This window comes from Chaetodon trifascialis, chromosome 11, assembly GCF_039877785.1.
Source record: "Chaetodon trifascialis isolate fChaTrf1 chromosome 11, fChaTrf1.hap1, whole genome shotgun sequence".
NCBI classification, from domain to species: domain Eukaryota; kingdom Metazoa; phylum Chordata; class Actinopteri; order Chaetodontiformes; family Chaetodontidae; genus Chaetodon; species Chaetodon trifascialis.
In genome coordinates this window covers 14,476,421-14,493,629 of record NC_092066.1, presented here as the reverse complement: position 1 = coordinate 14,493,629, position 17,209 = coordinate 14,476,421, and the positions used below count along the sequence as shown (strand labels likewise).

The following is a 17,209-nucleotide window of genomic DNA, read 5'->3' as shown; positions in this document are numbered from 1 at the left end:
ACCCCTAACCAGGGGCGGACTGACCATTTGGCATACCGGGCATTTGACGTGCTATTTGGGCCGACAATCGGCCACTTTTTTTTGTTTTTGTTTTAATATTGGTCTAACCGGCCCATACAAACAGTTGATCAGTGGCCAGATTGACACTGGGCTGGCCCAATCACATCGTTAAACACCCTTTCGCTTTGTCCCTGCGGCGCAATGCATTCGAGAAAAAAAAACAAAAAAAAAGAAGTCAGCGCAAGAGTTTGTTTGAGAAAACGAAAAGGAGGTGCAGAGAAACTGCGAGACAAGAAGTTGGCTCTTCAAGCCAGCGCTGCAAATGCGCAAAAAATTCTGCCATGTTTGCCACGGCAGGGCCTTCATCAGCTGCCGTGGCCGATGACAGTGGTGGTGGTGGCATTTGAACAGGGACATGCAGTAAAACCTGCGGTAAACTGGACTGCTTTCAGAACACTTGTAATCAGGCCCGCCGATAGGGGGGGACAAATGGGTCTGCTGTCCCGGGCCCAGGGAGAGGGGGGCCCACAACTGGGCCCTCATTAAATTGTGGAATTAAAAAAATGTCAGAATAGTCCTATTTGTGGAAAACTATTATTTCAATCACATTACAGTTTTTTATTTGTTTTCTCCAAGTTGTCCTTGAGAAATAGTGATCATGAACCCTCCCACCCCAAACACAAAAATGGTTTGGCCTAGATCAAACTTTGATATTGTTATTAATTTGAAGTTGAGAAGGCGCGCGGGTCTACGATCAAAATGTCTGGTAAGCACAAGTCCGGTGCCCAGAAAAGGAAAGAAAAGAGAAAAAGAGAAGAGGGCAACAAAGGGTTGAGAAATGTTCTAAACAACTATTTAAAAAAATGTCCCAACAGTAAAGCTGGGACGAGTGGAATAGAGCAAGGTAAGTAGTGCAGCCAACCTTGTAACGCAGCCTAACTGACTAGCTCTAATGTTAACGGCCATTAGCCTAGCGTGTACAAAGCCTGACAAAACACGTTATCTTTGACAGAAACAGAGAGGAGGGAGTGCGAGCAGCAGTCAGGTGTCAGGAGTCAGGCTACGGGTGACGGAGAAGAGAGGGGGGAGGTTGTGTCACGGTGGAGCCGAGGGGCAGAATTAGGCTGACGGAGAAGAGAGAGGGGCTGTGTCACTCTGGACCGAGTCCGGAGCAGCAGAGTGAGGCTACCGGTGACAGAGAGGAGAGAGAGGGGGTGTGTCAGTGTCACGGTGGAGCGGAAGAGCAGAGTCAGGCTGCAGGTGACAGAGAAGACAGAGAGAGAGAGCGGGATGAGAAGAGAGGAAGATAAGAGAGAGAGGTGAGAAGGAGCAGAGGTGAGGAGAGGAAGACAGGAGAAGAGAGGAACTAATGTCAGTTATGAGATGTTCATTTGGTTTTGAAGTTACAGAACTGACAATTCTAGCATGACGTTGAACTGATAAAGTTTTCATTTAAAGTTTGATATACATGCATATTTACTGTATTATCAGTTGACAAAGAGAAAATTCTTCAAACTCAAATGCCTAATTTATTCTTCCCTGGTCTATTTTTCCTGCATGTATAAGAATTAGAAAATGTGTATGCATAACTCTTAATAATATTAGGAAGTCCTTTGTGACAAGTATATAAATGTCATATTTAACAAAAATCTCAGCTGCCATGGAGAGCTAAGATTTTCCCCTCATATAAAATACCTTATTTATTGCAAACATAATATATCAAACATAACTGGTGATGTTTAGTGACAAAAAAACCCGGCGGTGGTGGAGGGGAGGGCCCATCTAACATTATCTTGTCCCGGGCCCAGACAAGACTGTCAGCTGGCCTGCTTGTAATGAGTAAAGCAACCCAGCCCCTTGGTAAATCTGATAATGATAAAACGTCAATAATATATTTTTGGCTAATGTTCTATGGCCAGGTTAGTTTGTATTCTAGTTAGTTTGTAATACCTGTATAAGCAGGTATTTTTTAAGATGTTGTGTATGTAGCCCTCTCCCTCATTCATGTGTCATCATCCCTCTTAAGTTTTCAGTTTCTAAGCTGCTATTTTTATCTTGAAGACTGACCAATAATTAAATCTCTCTCTCTCTCTTTCTCTCTCAAACATACATAAACAGAGTTCAAAGTTCATTCAGGAGTTCAGCTACATTCATCCTTTTGGACTGGGTCACTTCACAGTTTATTGAGTACTACTCTTGGAAGAGTTAGCATCTGATCCATCATTTCTCATCTTTATTCTTTCTCTTTTCTTCCTCCCTGAAACACATGAGTACACCCAATACGATGAATTCTGCTCAAAGCTCCATTACTGTGATGGAGTGGTGGAGTATACTTTTTTTTGTAGTGTTAATAAATTACACTTTTTGGAAGTATTTAATGTGTCCACTCTCACTGATTTTCGTTAACTCATCGCATGGCTTAAGGTACATGGCTTTAAAGAGTTGCACAAGTGGTACACACATTCAAGAGACCGAAAAGACCGAAAAGGTGTGCATTATCAAATGTGGTGGGCCAGTCTGGTCCAAAATGCCAGGACCGATTTCTCGTCCCAGTGCGCCCCTGCGCCTAACAACATGTTGTTTAAACATATCATCTCACTTGATACTTAGTAGATTAACACTTGATACAATGTTTACACATTTTTATTTTATACGTATTGAAGTCATTTAAAATGTGACGATGTGTCCATGAACACTCATTAAAATAATAATTTAAAAAAAAAGATTAACATTTGAGCTCTGCTCAGCCAACAGAGTGAAGGCAGAGGCCAGAAAAACGGGTGGAGGGCAACATCCACCACCTCTGACAGAGGCTGAGGAGCTGGCCCTCAGCCAAAACCGTGACTGCTGGCTGAAGCTCATCTGAGCCTGTCACCCCCCAGGACACAAGTGCACAGATGTAAGTACACACTTGTGTCTTTTTTTAAAAAAACAAAACAAAACATATGTTATATATAAAACTTCTTATATATAAAACTATATAAAAATTTCCACCCCCAACAGTTGTGGATGCATGGTGTCATCTGCCTCCTTCAGCCTCCTACCACTGAAATGATGGAACACCCTGCAGCTGTAAGTATTCCATACTCAGATCTTGCCTCAGATGGTAGTTCAATATATTCTGAAACAGTATCTTTTTCTTCATCACAGGATGATGATGATGATGATGATGATGATGATGATGATGATGATGAAACACTCTCTGCTGCCACAGGGAGCAATCCAGAGAGGCCTACTGCAGTGTGTCTTAATATTATGTATAGCTACTGGCAGTGCTCTGCCCATTCACATTCCTTTACATTCATGAGTGGAAATTGGAGTTTGACATGTACACTGAAGTGATGAGGATAGATAATGGACAAACAACTAGCATATTCTTGTCCTTCAACAGAATGGCTGGGCATCACCAGGAGGAGGGTGCATCAACTTCCACAGCGCAGCTTGACACAGTGAGATTTTCGGTCAAAACCATGTTAAAGTTAGAGTTAGAGTCCACCTCATGAAGAGTATAGAGAAAAGTGAAAAGGAAATGGTCTATCTGGATCGCCAGATTAGAAAAACAGACCTTGAAATTCTATTTACTGGAACGCCAGTTGAGTTAGATGCACTTCACAGGTGAAATATGTTAATGGATGGAGCTATATTACAAATCCTAACTGCTGCTTTTGTACTTTTAGGGAATAAAGAAGACCAAACCACATGTGAATTTGTCATTATTTGACTGTTTTAATCAAAAGTAGTTTCTGCTGTTTAGGTCCCTTACAGCCCTTCCATCCTCGACATCTGCAGGGTGGATGGGATGGGGTCCTCAGGGTCAATCATTTGTACAGCAGGGTGTTGCTCTTCTCTAATAGTTGCAATATTATGGAGAACAAGACATGCCACGATGATGTCACATGCCCTCTCTGGGGTGACCCTGAGCTTACGCAGGCACTGGAACCTGGATTTGAGTATACCTATGGCCATCTCAGCCCAAGCTCCAGTCCTGCAGTGGGCCACATTAAAACGTTGTTGGGGCCCCGGCTTTGGGTCAGGGTAAGGGGTCAACAGAGTGGGCTGGCATAGATAGCTTCAATCCCCCAATAGGTAGCCATCAAACACTCCTGTAATTATAGAGGACACTTTTGAGCACATTAAAAAGGGAGACAAAGAACATTTGTACAAAGTTTTAACTTCCTTACCACGTGCAAATCTGTTGCTCAGACTACACTCCCAGTAGATCTGGGAATCACGTACAGAGCCAGGCCACTTGGCCTCTACATTTGTAATGATGCAAGCTGCATCACATATGATCTTCACAGTGCAGAGAATGACATGAGTTACAGTGTACTGTAATGTATACATTTCCATATACATAATTTTAAGATGGTAGACCATAAACCTGGACATTGATGCTCTGAAAGGATTTTCTATTCACATAGTCCCCTTCGTTTTCTGCAGGCCGGCAACAGGAATTTGTGTCCATTATGTTCACAGAGTCTGTTACCATGGTGACTGACTCAGAGTTTCAGTACGTTTCTTCTTCTTAAAAATAATCATATAAGTATATATAATATTGTGTTATCAGCCAGAATGTCATAGATTTTAATGTTAAGGGACTTTTAAGGGAAATGTAACCTTCACAGAAAGTGAACACAGAAACATACAAAATGACTCACCAGACCATGCTGCCTTGTGTAACCCCTTCCAAAGAACCAGAAATGACTGTGAGACAGCGTTTGCTGCTGCAGATCCGCTGTAGTTCAGAAGAGTTAAAAAGAACAGGCGGCCCTTCACTGACACTCATGATGTGAAAATAAATGGCTGATATAGATCCACTTGTAAAGATTTCAGCGCTGAAGTATATGCAGAATGATGCTGACGACCTGGGTGCACTTCCACAATAAGTGCCACAGTGATGCTGATCAGAGGTGCAACAGAATGAACATTTCAAACTAGCAGAGAACATTAAAACAACGCTTTCCAGCTTGGTATTTGTCACAGCTTAAGGCCTGTGTTCTCTGTTGCTGACCAGTTTGTTTACACTCTTTGGACTGGAAAGTAATGTCCAGTCAAAACCTCTGCATGTGCATAATTCTAAATCATTCAGGTTCATGTTCAACAGGTAACTGGTCAAACAAAAGCCTCAGTTGAACTCAAAGTAAAACAAGTTTGGGAAGCAAAGCATTCAGCCATTGAAATGCATATGTACGGAACTGTCTCCATATGGTGGAGATGGTAATCTGATGGCATGTCTGGTGATTTTTTCAGTTTCAGACTTCAGTATAATGAACTGGACTGAAGTGGACTGTTTGGTGGAAACGTGGCTTCTGAGATGTTAACAGTTCTTAACAGTTAAGAGTGATTTCCTCCTTAAGCTTTTTAGATCGCTTCATTTAAATACCTGTTTGAGGCTTGAAGAGGTAAAATTCTGTAATATTTCCCAAGATTAAAGAAAAGTAGCAGAACTTTGTCATATGGTCTCTTTCTATTATTTATAGATTATTATTTCTGCATATTCAGACCTTTTAGGCTTTAAGTACATTTTGCTATTTCCAGATAAGCAATCCAGGACTTGTGCCTATACAGGACAGGACTATTTTAAGTGTTGCATTGCTACTTGTGTTTAAGTAAAAGATCTGAATACTTCTCCCATTTCTTGCTTTTTGGACACAATGCATATAAAAAGGAATATATATATACCCACACTACATTTACATTAAAAACCTTAAGTTCACTGTGCAGGAGAGTAATGTCATATTTCCCCCTGCAGATGGTAGCATCACACAGCTATTTTCAAGAGATTGTCCTACCTGGATAATGTTCATGAACCGCTTCAGAAATTCACTGATAACCTCCCAATGATCATAGCTCATTATCTGCCAATGAAAAGTCGTCTGCAGCGAATGTTTCTGGCTCACGTCGACCTGTGCCATCTATCACCGAAAGCACAGCGGCGTGAACGAGAACAGATAAATCCTGAACTTAGAGTTAAACTAACAGGTAAGATGATTTATGTGCTGCATGTGGCCGTTCATCATCGACGAGAGTTGCTTTTTCTGTGTCAAACCCACCTCAGTGGCTCTGTGCTGCCTCCCTGTGAGAGCCCTCCTTCCCTATGAGCAGCTCACAGAGGGACGTTCTTACGCCTTTGCTGCATCAAGTGCCATTCTGTCAACTCAGTGCATATCCCCCCATTTCACACTCGCTGAACTACAGTCAACCGTAATTCCCTGCAGAAACTTTGTCAGTAAGAGCTTTTCTCATCTCATTCGTTTTTTAAGGCTTCTCTGTTTTATTGCCAATCCACCACTATGGACAAATAAGCAGTTATCTCAGAAGAACCAGAGAGCACCTCATCCATTTCTAACTCCACTTGATTACACTTATTCCTAACAGATAGACATAATGTTAAGGATAGTTTGGTCAATGTAGTAAGATATGATGTGCTCATAGTGTCAAGCTTTGTAATCCACTTTTTTTTTTCTGTCTGGTTGATGCTGATAAATTCTGGAGCTGACACACAGTGTGTCCAGATGGAGTAACTGGGTTAAGCCCAAGTTTGTTCTGGCCAACAGATAATTTACTTGGAGCCATAGGGAGTAATGATTAAATCCTCATACCTAAACAGCAAAATGGTTCACTTGTACCTGACTTTCAAAACAGGCCATATGAGTGACTATGACCTGCCAACTCTCTGGTGTCAAAGCCAAGAATCCTGTCTTGCGTGACATTAAAGCGACACAAATTCCTGTTTCAACACTAAAAGCAAATACTGTTTCAAAAAAAGAACAAATTGAGCTATTTTATCTTGAGAGAACAGGAAAAAAAAGAAACTCTGTTAGTCTATGGTCTGGCCTAAAGTGAGCAGCAAAATCTGTATGAGGAAACTGTGGACGTCATTAATCCCACATGAGAGCGAAAAAGGTAGAACCCTGATTCCAGAAAAGATGTTAAAAGCTAATAAAAACAGAATGCAATCATGCGCAAACAAACTGTGTTTAATGACAACAGTTTTACAAAGTGTTCCTGAGCTCATGTAGTAATATCCTTCATACATTCATGTGTTCACAAAGTGGTGAACCTCGCTCCATCCTTGCTTGTGAGTGACTGAGTCTTTCCAGGATGCCCCTTTCATACCCAGTCGTGATACTATCACCTGTTACCAATCAACCTGTTCACCTGTGGAATGTTCCAAACAGGTGTTTTTGGAACATTCCACAACTTTCCCAGTCTTCAGTTGCTCCTGAACCAACATGTTTGAAACGTGTTGCTGTCTTTTACCACTCTATCCACTTTATTGGTGCTGCTGTGAAATTGGAATTTCCCCTCGCGGGACGAATAAAGGAATATTGAATTGAGTTGAATTGAATTGAATCAAATCCAGAATAAGCACCAAAGAAGTTAATGAGTAAAACATTACATGTATTGTCTTTGTGCTGTTTTCAATTGAGAGATCAGACAAATGATAATATTCTGGGCCCACATGGGACTAACTTGAGCATGTCACAGCAGACATTTTGACTTGTCATCGTAGGAAAAGCACAGGTTTTAGTAATAACATAATAATTTAGCTCTATTCAAGTGTCTCAGTGAGCCATGAAAGTGTGACAGTCAGGGAGCGAGCATGCACGTTACCAGGACCCTGATGCCTAGTCCACACCTAGTACGCACAGTCGAAGCTCTGTCAAGAGCCTGCCAAACCAAGAGATGGTGATATCACTGTAATCCCAAAGCTGTGTTGGCCAATCAGAAGCCTGAAGAAAAGCCATTATTGGTAGGCTACCTGCAACAAGAGGTGTGGCCAAGAGAAAGCCTCTGGGGCTGAAAAACGAAACCCATGACAAAAACTGCAGTTCCTTTAATGGCTGGCTCCAAAAGCGAGTCAATTCCCATAGACCCCCCATATTAAAATGCACAACACTACAGTACAAATAAACATGTATTCAGACTTGTACAAAAACGGTTTTGGTCTCTATACATAACTGCTGTTCATTACAACTGCACAGGGGTGAATTTTTATATAACTCACTTGTTTAAATCCTATTCAGGCTTAAAGTTACGCATAATTATAGGCATGGCTGCTTTGCATGACAGCTGGCTGCTAGGTTTCAGCAACCAGGTCCACCTCAGCTCCACCCACACTCTGCCTCTTTGCCCATTTTTGGATGAACTGTGAGTTTGGAGAAGTCAATCACTGTCAAGATGGCAACAACCGGTGCCACTGTCACTGAACTTCACGATGGCTCTTCAGATGCCTGTAGGTGAGGCCATGGAGACTATGTCCAGCGACACTCATGGTGGGGTCTGTGTCCTGGGACTGCTGGAGTATGAACCTGTGACCATTCTGACACCTCTGTTCCTCAGTAAAAGTGGATAATTAACTGCACACTTATGTGTAAGGTTAGCACCAGCACTATTTTACAAAAAATCATCCCATAAAATCAAAGGAGATAATGATGCACACACAAGCCAAAAGCTCTGGCTGCACATCAACACTGCAAACAGACTTTCTGAATATCCTCACCCTGGAAGGAGTTTTCCAAAAGCTTCATTTTCATTGACCTAATTCTGAGTTAATGTGTGGGAGAAAAAAAAAAAGCCAAAACACATGAATAAATCTATGTTTTAAAAAAGAAAACCCTGCATGTGTGGACCATGCATGAAGCAGCTAATTGGAATTCATCCATTACTCCTTTTATTATTTATGCCTGTGCTTTTCTAAAATGTGTATGTCCATGGTGACCTCCATGGAAAATGAAGCAAGCTGATGCAACACATGGCCAAGAGGAGCCTGAGAAATGGTGTGAAAACATCCTCCACACACGCTCCAGCTGGGCTCAGGGGCTTGATGAGCTGTTTAAGTTGAGCCCATCCACCAGCCTTTACTGTATACTTGTGTACACTGCATCATGATTATGTAACCCTCAGCATATTGGCGGCAGTTAACAGTATCAGTGATGGCAAGCGGAGAAGCCATCAAACATCTCCAGGGGAAGCTTTTGATTGCAGGTGTGTTTGGATGCAGAGGAGACGAACGGCGGTGAGATCGATGCGGACACTCCGGCTGGAGATGCGGAGAATCATTTGCCACAGATTCCTCTGCATAGTGGAGGCACTATCACAGACCACGTGAGAGGAATATTCAATGACGGTCCCCGACAGACCGGCTCATCTCTGCTGGCGCTCCTCCGCTGCTGACATGGACTCTTGGACTCTGTCTTTTCTCAGCTTCCCGCATGCGGCCGCGGAGGGAGGGCGATACTCTGCCTGAATGTAACCTTTGATCTTTTGCTCTTCTTTTTCTCTTCTTTTTGTTTCTTTTTTTTTCTTTTTTGGTCTTCTTCTTCTTCTTCTCCTCCACAAGTCAAACACTTTCGGGGGGGCTGGTATGGCTTGGCCGTGCATTAGCAGAGTGTGCTGCCTGGCTCGCTTCTGGAACCAGTTCGATAAATCGGACCTGTCCGTGCCGCTCACCATCCAGAACTACTCGGACATCGCCGAGCAGGAGGTGCGGTCCGTCACCAAACAGGTCTCCGCCTCGGAGCGCGCACCCGGGAATAACTACTCAACCCCGGACCCGCGTTCTGCCGGCTCCCCTCAGGCGCCCACGGATGGCTCCGGCACCCGAGGATCTTTCAGGGCGCGGAAGGAGCCCAGTTACAAGCCCCGGGAGGACTACCACCCGCCCGGAGTGCCTTTCCCCAGCGTGACCCAGTACAAGCAGGATTTCAAACCCTGGCCCATTCCCAGGAAGGAGAATTTCCCTTGGATTAGTAACGGGGGCAGCAGGGCAGACAGTGTGTCGGACAGCCCGGTGAACAGTTACCACAGCCAGGCGCTGGAGGAGAGAGAGGAGCGGGGCAGGGGGCAGAGGTGGGGGGAGCAGCAGGGGACGGAGGAGAGAAAAACCAGCTCCTACAGGTAGGTCATCTTCCGCTTGCTTCAGCACCAGTCGCTGTCCGCTCCACTTGCGCACTGGGCCAGTCAGGGACCCTGGGAATGGGCTGATTCCTGCTTTGATGCTTTATTACATGCGTTTTAGTGACAGTTCATTGGCCCCCAGAAAGCCTGCATGCAGATTGGGGTCATCAATAATTCTCTTACACATCTCATATTCATATATAGGAGAGCTCAAGTATGAACGCTTGATTTTCCTGTCTGCATTTTCCTTTCAGCGTGTGGGCTGGAAGTATGTGATTCTTAACCTATTTGGCGTGTGAGCTTCCAAAGAGAAGAAATGTTGATAATCGCCCTGCAGTTCAGGTTCCTGTGAATTACAAGCAGAGCAGCCAGAGAGTGACGCTCCTCTCTCAGATCGATTGATTTGAATATATTTTAGAGGCCTGAAAAAGTGTTTTTATAGAATTTGGAGGAAAAGAAAGCCTGAATGTTTGCATCAGAAGTATTTGTTTTAACGCTCTGGGTGGTCCAGATCTCCAGTTAGAGCTGTTGTAATACTGTAAAAGTAGTTAAATAGGTACTCTGGGGAATTTGTGTTGCAGCTGTGAGAGATAGAGGTAAAAATCTGAACCATCCATATTGTACCCATACAAGCCGGATAGAAACCTTTAGCCTGTACTGAATGTAATCCATGTGGCATCTGTCAGCCTACTGATGCATCTGACTTCCTCCAGGCAAGAGTACAGGCCGTGGACGGGGGTGAGACCGGCCAAAAGTGCAAGGAGAAACCCCCCAGCTCAATATTCCAGTCCAGGGACAGAGGCCACCCACGTCCCACGTGAGACCAGCTACCAGGCTGCCTACAGGGGGGAGGCCCAAAGGTCCATAGGGCTGCATCAGGGGGAGCACGTCATCCCGTCTGCCAGCACCAATATACAACCCGCTGCTGTCCCCCAGCCCATCCCCACTGCCCTGCAGGCCGGCAGTTCACTGAGCCCCTCCGGCCTCCAGCAGAGCGCCCTGCCTGAGAGGACCGAGCTCAGTGGACCGACCAAGGGAGAGGTAAGCACAGGAGGCAATGTTGTTCGCCGGCGTCAGGCATTCAGCCGGAGAAGCCGCGTAATGCACATCGCTGAACCAGCCGTAGCTTTGAAGAGTTCAGTGGAAGAGCTACAGGATTAAACTGCAGCACGTTCCTCCTGAAAGTCATCTTCAATCTCCTCCCTGGTGGCCTGTTGCTGCTGGGCCGTCTCAGAAAAGTGATACAGCATTCTGTCCCTAAGCAGCTCAAAGTGACCCAGCTGTTTAAAACAGGCCATGTACTGTGTTAGGTAACACTCTGCTGGTGCTACACTCATTACTTTGACCTGGATAGAGCTGGCCCAATGAGAACAGAAAAGTAAATGGGTAGTTCTTCCAACTGTGCTAAATAAAACAAACCTGGAGACAAACAGATGTGAAATAATTTCTGAGCATGGCTGTACTGAAGTACTTTATTAATGGATCATGATTCCATTTATTTAAATTGAATCATTTTCAATTATACCACATAACCGTACTTGTTTAGACACAACAAACAAAATCTAATACACTGATTTCTCTATATAAAGATACATTTTATATTTCATTATTTAATTTAATTGATCTTAACATCAGTTTTTGGGGGTTAGAAATATTCTTATTTTTAAGAAATATTAAGTGCTTACCACAATACAGGAGAACTTATCAGAAAACATCATTTAATGTACATTATGTTACAGAGCTTTTGTTTTTTTAATGCCAGCAGTGTGGCCAACAACGACAACAAAAGAATCACCCAAGTATTCACACAATTGTACATTTCGTCCCAGATTTCTGCTGCTCTCAGACATAAATTGAGACAGAGAGATGAGCACGCAGTCTGGATGAAGCAGAACTACATGCAACAAGGCGAGAGGATCTGCTCACGAGGCTGTGAAGGAATCGATTCGGGTTGTTCCAGATTATCATAGGAAAAACTGGGTGAGGGGACATATCCCCCCTTTCCCCTCCCTGAGTTTCTCAGGTCAGCTGTTGCCTGACGGTAAGCGAGACAGTTTTTGGGAATCTCCAGAGGTTTAGTGCCATCCCTCTTCCCCGCCCACACCCCTCAGTGCCATCTGGCCTGGGCTGGACTGGGTCAGGCTGGTTTGTCTGTTGCCCTGATAAATCTCTGACTGAAAAGCATGTGAGAGGGTTAGAAAATGTGTTTTTGTGTGAGAAGCTGTGTTTGCAGGGTTGCAGCTACCATTGAGACCGCTGAGCTCCTCAGTATTTGGGGGGGTTTTAGGAACCAATTTAAGTACTTTTAGGCGAATAAACTGATAAAAGATTCATTTTTTTTGGAGAATTTTGTTTCTGGGAATTTGCAGAATCGATAGCCAGTGAAAATCTCCAATTTTGGTGTTTCTCTACATGGGCTGAGCAAATTCTCCCACTTCTTTGGTAAAATACACACATTTAAAAATCCACTGTACCTGAAAAATGCATTGTCCCAAAGCACGAAACATGGCTGTTTCTCTCAGCTAGTAAGACATTTTGGAGATACGTGGTTTTCATGGAACACAGACGTTCATGTTGGGAAGTATTGGGAGTATATTTTTCAGTCAATATACTTAAATTAACTGCAATTAATACAATAAATAAAATGTTAAAATTAAATAAAAAACAACATTTTTCAAGGGAAGGGGGGACTTGAACTCATGACCTCAGTATTTCTTCAGCCCTGTGTGTCCTGCAACTTCGGAGCTTTAGCAAAAAGTCATTAATGCATTGGAGAAAAACATGACCTTACAGGTATTTGCACAGTTTTCCAGATAATGACTCTCCTATTAAGTCATCATGTCCCTCAGTATCCGTATGATAGTGATGGAGGTGGAAGAGAGAGATGTCAACTGCAGGACACGGACTCTATTAATAACAGTTGGCCCAGTTGGAGTGAGAGTTCACGGCACATTAAGGAGGGATGTGCTGCTGGCAGTACGTTCGGCTGTGGGTCTGCACGCTGCAGTCGATGCTATACACACACAGCCGCATGCACACACATGTTCACGGTGCTGTTTTTCAGTTACACCACGGTCTGCGAGTGCAACACAAACCAGCCTGGCAGCAAATCAAGTTGATCTTAGATAATCCACCCCGGTCACCGCCGGCCCACTCACTGCCAACTCATTATTGACTCACCAGCCCCCTGCAGAGGTGTCTGACGAAGCATTACACATCCCACTCCAGTATGCATTACACTGGGCCGTGGCACTCTGCTGGTATTTGTCTTTGAGGGCACTCTCAGTGTGTGATGTCAGTCTGTAAAATACATGACTGCGCCAAACTGTGTTATCACCGGCGGACCAAGCGTCCTCGTTTAGTGGGACTGACTGTATCTATTCATTAAAAGATTTAATGGTTAAGTCCCAAATAAGCTGCTGAAATCAAAATCAATCTGCTCTTGATGATAAAGGAGTCGAGCAGCCATGAAATTCTCATTATTGCTCAAATCAATCTGTCAGATTGTGTGCGCCCCCCACCTATAACAGATCAAATCTATCTCAACAGATAAAAGGTGTCTCTAATTGTATGACACGCAGCAGACAATTGACTGATGAGACCAACTGATGCTTTTCATGATTAGAGACGCGTTTTCTCGAACTCACTGAACTCTAATTTAAAACATCCCATCCACAGTTTGTTACAAGCCGTCAGATGAGAGAATGAACCTCTGTTCAACCTGAAATCCAGCTTGCCCGTGTGTCCGACTTGAATGAGTGCATCCCTGAACTCTCAGCTGTGTGTGTATGTGTGTGTGTGGAATCAGGCAGAGCAACTGCAACACAAGGCAAACAGATTTGCGAGGATGGGGCTGTATAATCCGGAGTGTGTGTCAGGGATGAGCAAGACAAAACCGCTGAATGGGGAACACGTTTAGCATGCAGAGTGGAAACCTCAGCAGGAATCTTTTGTTATGACAAATTCTTGGTTGTTTTATAGTCAGCTTAGAGGCAGCAGCCCCCCTCGAGATTTTGGATTGTGCTCTCGGAGCTCACGGGCGAACCCTGCTTAACTTCTGAATACAATGTGAAACAGTGCTGCGGTTTCGTGCAGCAGAGACATACAGTAGACGCACGGCAGAGGGATGGAAATGCTGCTCACAATGGCTTTAAACTGCATGAAGAGGATAGACAGTCTGCAGGGACAATGCAGCCTAAAATTTGCTTTCCCGCTACCTCCTTTGTCTCTCTGTCTCTCCATGTACCCAGGGGTGGGGACAGAGGGTGTCCAGGGGCCCCCCTTCAGCAGAGTCAGAGGGTGATAGGTAGCCGGCTTGTTAGAATCACGGTTAATCTCACTTTATTGTCTTGGATTCAGGGACCTGCTTCATCACAATTATGCAAATTGGTCACAAAGCCATTGGCTAAATTAAGAAAAATTTAAAGGCCCGCATCTCGAAACATGCACACCTTTGTAGACGGATTGCAAGCAAGCGAACGCATCAGCGTGGATGGATTACTGAACGGGCCAACTGACCCAGGCCAAGCACCCCTCGACCAGAGCCTCTGTATGAAGTTAACAATCAAACAGAGAGAGACACAAAACGACCACAAAGAGATGCAAAAAGATGAGGACGCATCTGCAGCTGATCTGTGTCTCTCCCAGTCGGGGGGTCTTACTCCTACACATACTTCGTGGGGTAGGGCTGCTTCTGCTGAGGCTTCATAAAATGTCCGTGGCTGTCAGGTATTTGGAGCTATAAACAGTAGCTATTTATAATATTTCAGATTAAAATACTTAAAGCTGTTTATTGTTTCTCAAAAATCGCCCCTGCAGATGCCCCGTTCGTTCTTTCATCCCTTGTTTTTCCTCTTTCTCCCCTTTTTTCTACAACCACCCAAGCCAGCCTTTCTTCCTGTTTCCCTCTGTTTCCTTCTTCTTTCACTTGGACCTCTTCCCTTTTCCCACGCTGCCCAGGACAACAGCGGGAGAGTCCTGTGCCAAGTTGGCAGGACTCTGGCAGGGAGGAGAGGATTGAATTAAGAGCAGTGGAAAGGCAAAAGAAGGTTGATGGAAAAGAGACAGAGATGGGGAAAGCTGGGGAGAGAGATGCAGCGTGTGATGGAGAGTGAGGGAGAAATGGGGGGGAGTTAGCAGCAGCATTTGATGGATTATCTGTTAAAGTGCAATGTTGCACCGGGTTGCAGTCTTCTTTGGCACCAATCTAATTTAGGAGAGAGGCAGACCTGCCTGTTACACAGAGCACAAAAGCTGGAGTGAGTATGTGTGTGTGTGTGTGTGTGTGTGTGTGTGTGTGTGTGTGTGTGTGTGTGTGTGTGTGTGTGTGTGTGTGTGTGTGTGTGTTGTGGTGGGGAGCACACTCACACACCAATCTGACTCGCTGAACAGCATGTACTGCCTTCCCTGCCACCCACAGCGCTGCACAGCCACGTTCAAAGTGCTGCTGGGACAGCAGGCCGTCAATCTCTCCAAAGACCAGTGCTATCTGACAAAAGCTGCCACACTCCACAGCCACGCAGCGGCCTGGCCTGCTTTCACCGAGCGAGCCAATCATTGCTGGTCACGATGGAATATGGGCGACTTTTATTTATTCTCTGCGGCCCGGATAGATTCTGGCCGAGCTTTCAGAACAGCTGCCGTCAGCAGAACTGAGCGGCGCTAAGCAGAACGTGGCACTACAGTCCAGGCTGCTCGCGCTCTGACAGCCAATCTGATGCTTTCTGACGGCACAGCCCAACCAGTCTCCTCTCATTTCATGGGTCCGGCGTGAGACCCACAGCTGCTGCCCTCTCTGGTTTCATCTGTGTGATCGCTTTAAAAGCTGCTGTTATACCTGTCCCCCCCTCTCTCTCTTGTGTCAGGAACATCTGGTGAGGACCAAGCTCCCCCCGAACCCTTCCGCTGTCTTCCAAAGTGGATCCAGGGTCTTCAACATCTGACGGCTGCTCCGATTTCCAACCATTCCACTTTGATCGGTTTCAGTCTTAAGGAATCAACAGGGGAATGATTTCAGTCCATTCCACAACACAAGAATCTATGCAAGGGAACGGATTGTTGTGAAGCCTGTGGAGCTGCAGCGTCAGTATCCCAAAGGGAGACAGATAGCTAGACTCCCCCCTCCCCCCCAACCCCCCTACACTCCTTCCCGCCCCTGTTGCTGTGGAAATGAATATGCATGTAATGAAATAGTTTTAAAACAAGCTCTTTGTTTCAGTTATAGATGCACAAGAAACTGGCTGCTCTCTCTCTCTCTCTCTCTCTCTCTCTCTCTCTCTCTCTCTCTCTCTCTCTCTCTCTCTCTCTCTCTCTCTCTCTCTGTGTGTGTGTGTGTGTGTGTGTGTGTACACCTGTTGATTCGTCCTTTTGTACATAATGTCGAGTCTGCTCCGATAATGAATGACACGGTTGGTCATGTGTGTATGCTTAAAGAGTACCATGTTGCCCCCTCAGTGTTGCTAGAAATCTGCTTGAAAATGTTATTTATTTCCTCAGTATTCTGTTAGTTTGCTATTTTGAGAAATATTGTTTGGTCTGTTATTTTGTAAATCTATTGTCAAAGAAAAAGAGCAAGTATATAATGTAAGTGAAATTCCAATAAAAGGATATTAGGTTCTTAGCACTTTCTATCAGATGTGACTCGGCTCTTTTTCTCAGCTGTTCCGGGTGTTTCTCAGTCATTTGAAGGATTTAATGAATAGAAGACTGATTGCAATCAATTGCTTTTATACCAAAGGTCAAATAATGTGAAGGCAAATGTTTAAAAACCTGAAAAGCGTTTTTTAAATTACAGTTCCAGTAAAAAACAGACTTGTGTAATGAAGGTAAGGTAGGTAAGGTAGACTTACCTTTGGTGGCTCGCGATGCAGATAGTTTTGATTTGGTTTGACCAGGTTTGAGATTTCCACCTCCACGAAAACAGTGAGCAGAATGATGGTGGGTGGAAATCGGTTTGTGATGCTCAACAATAATAACGATAAAAACAATAAACTTTATTAATATATGGCACCTTGAAAAAAACTAAGACGTCAGAAAACATAATCACCAAAAAGCTATTTTAAAAAGAAATAAAAATTGTTGTATTTTTGTTACCTTAGAATGAGCTCTATGCATTAACAGAAGCAGGTCCTCCTCCAGAGTCCACCATGTTTCTACGGTGGCCCAGAGCGAACAAACCCAACACCAGCTCTGTTGCATCGCAGCGCTCAACTGGTTGCAATTTGCAACCTCACTGCCAGCTGCCACTAAATCCTCCACACTGAATGTTTGAAGCAGGGGGAAGCAGCTGCCTGGCTCTCATTATCCA

The 17,209-nt window shown here is 44.4% G+C and overlaps 1 protein-coding gene across 1 annotated transcript; it reads left to right on the top strand.

The window, feature by feature from the left end:
• Nucleotides 1–8,793: 8,793 nt before the first annotated feature.
• On the top strand, nt 8,794–16,530 carry map6d1 (MAP6 domain containing 1). The gene is made up of 3 exons (XM_070974365.1): nt 8,794–9,903; nt 10,617–10,944; nt 15,768–16,530. Exons 1-3 carry the CDS (start codon nt 9,371–9,373, stop codon nt 15,843–15,845), a joined length of 939 nt encoding a protein of 312 aa, XP_070830466.1. The 5' UTR covers nt 8,794–9,370; the 3' UTR covers nt 15,846–16,530.
• Nucleotides 16,531–17,209: the final 679 nt, after the last annotated feature.

Excerpts from the sequence above, each read along its gene's own strand:
- map6d1 (XM_070974365.1), top strand. The coding sequence starts at position 9,371 with ATGGCTTGGCCGTGCATTAGCAGAGTGTGCTGCCTGGCTCGCTTCTGG. Across the intron at positions 9,904-10,616 it reads AGAAAAACCAGCTCCTACAG|GCAAGAGTACAGGCCGTGGA; the intron begins GTAGGTCATCTT and ends GACTTCCTCCAG. Across the intron at positions 10,945-15,767 it reads GTGGACCGACCAAGGGAGAG|GAACATCTGGTGAGGACCAA; the intron begins GTAAGCACAGGA and ends CTCTTGTGTCAG.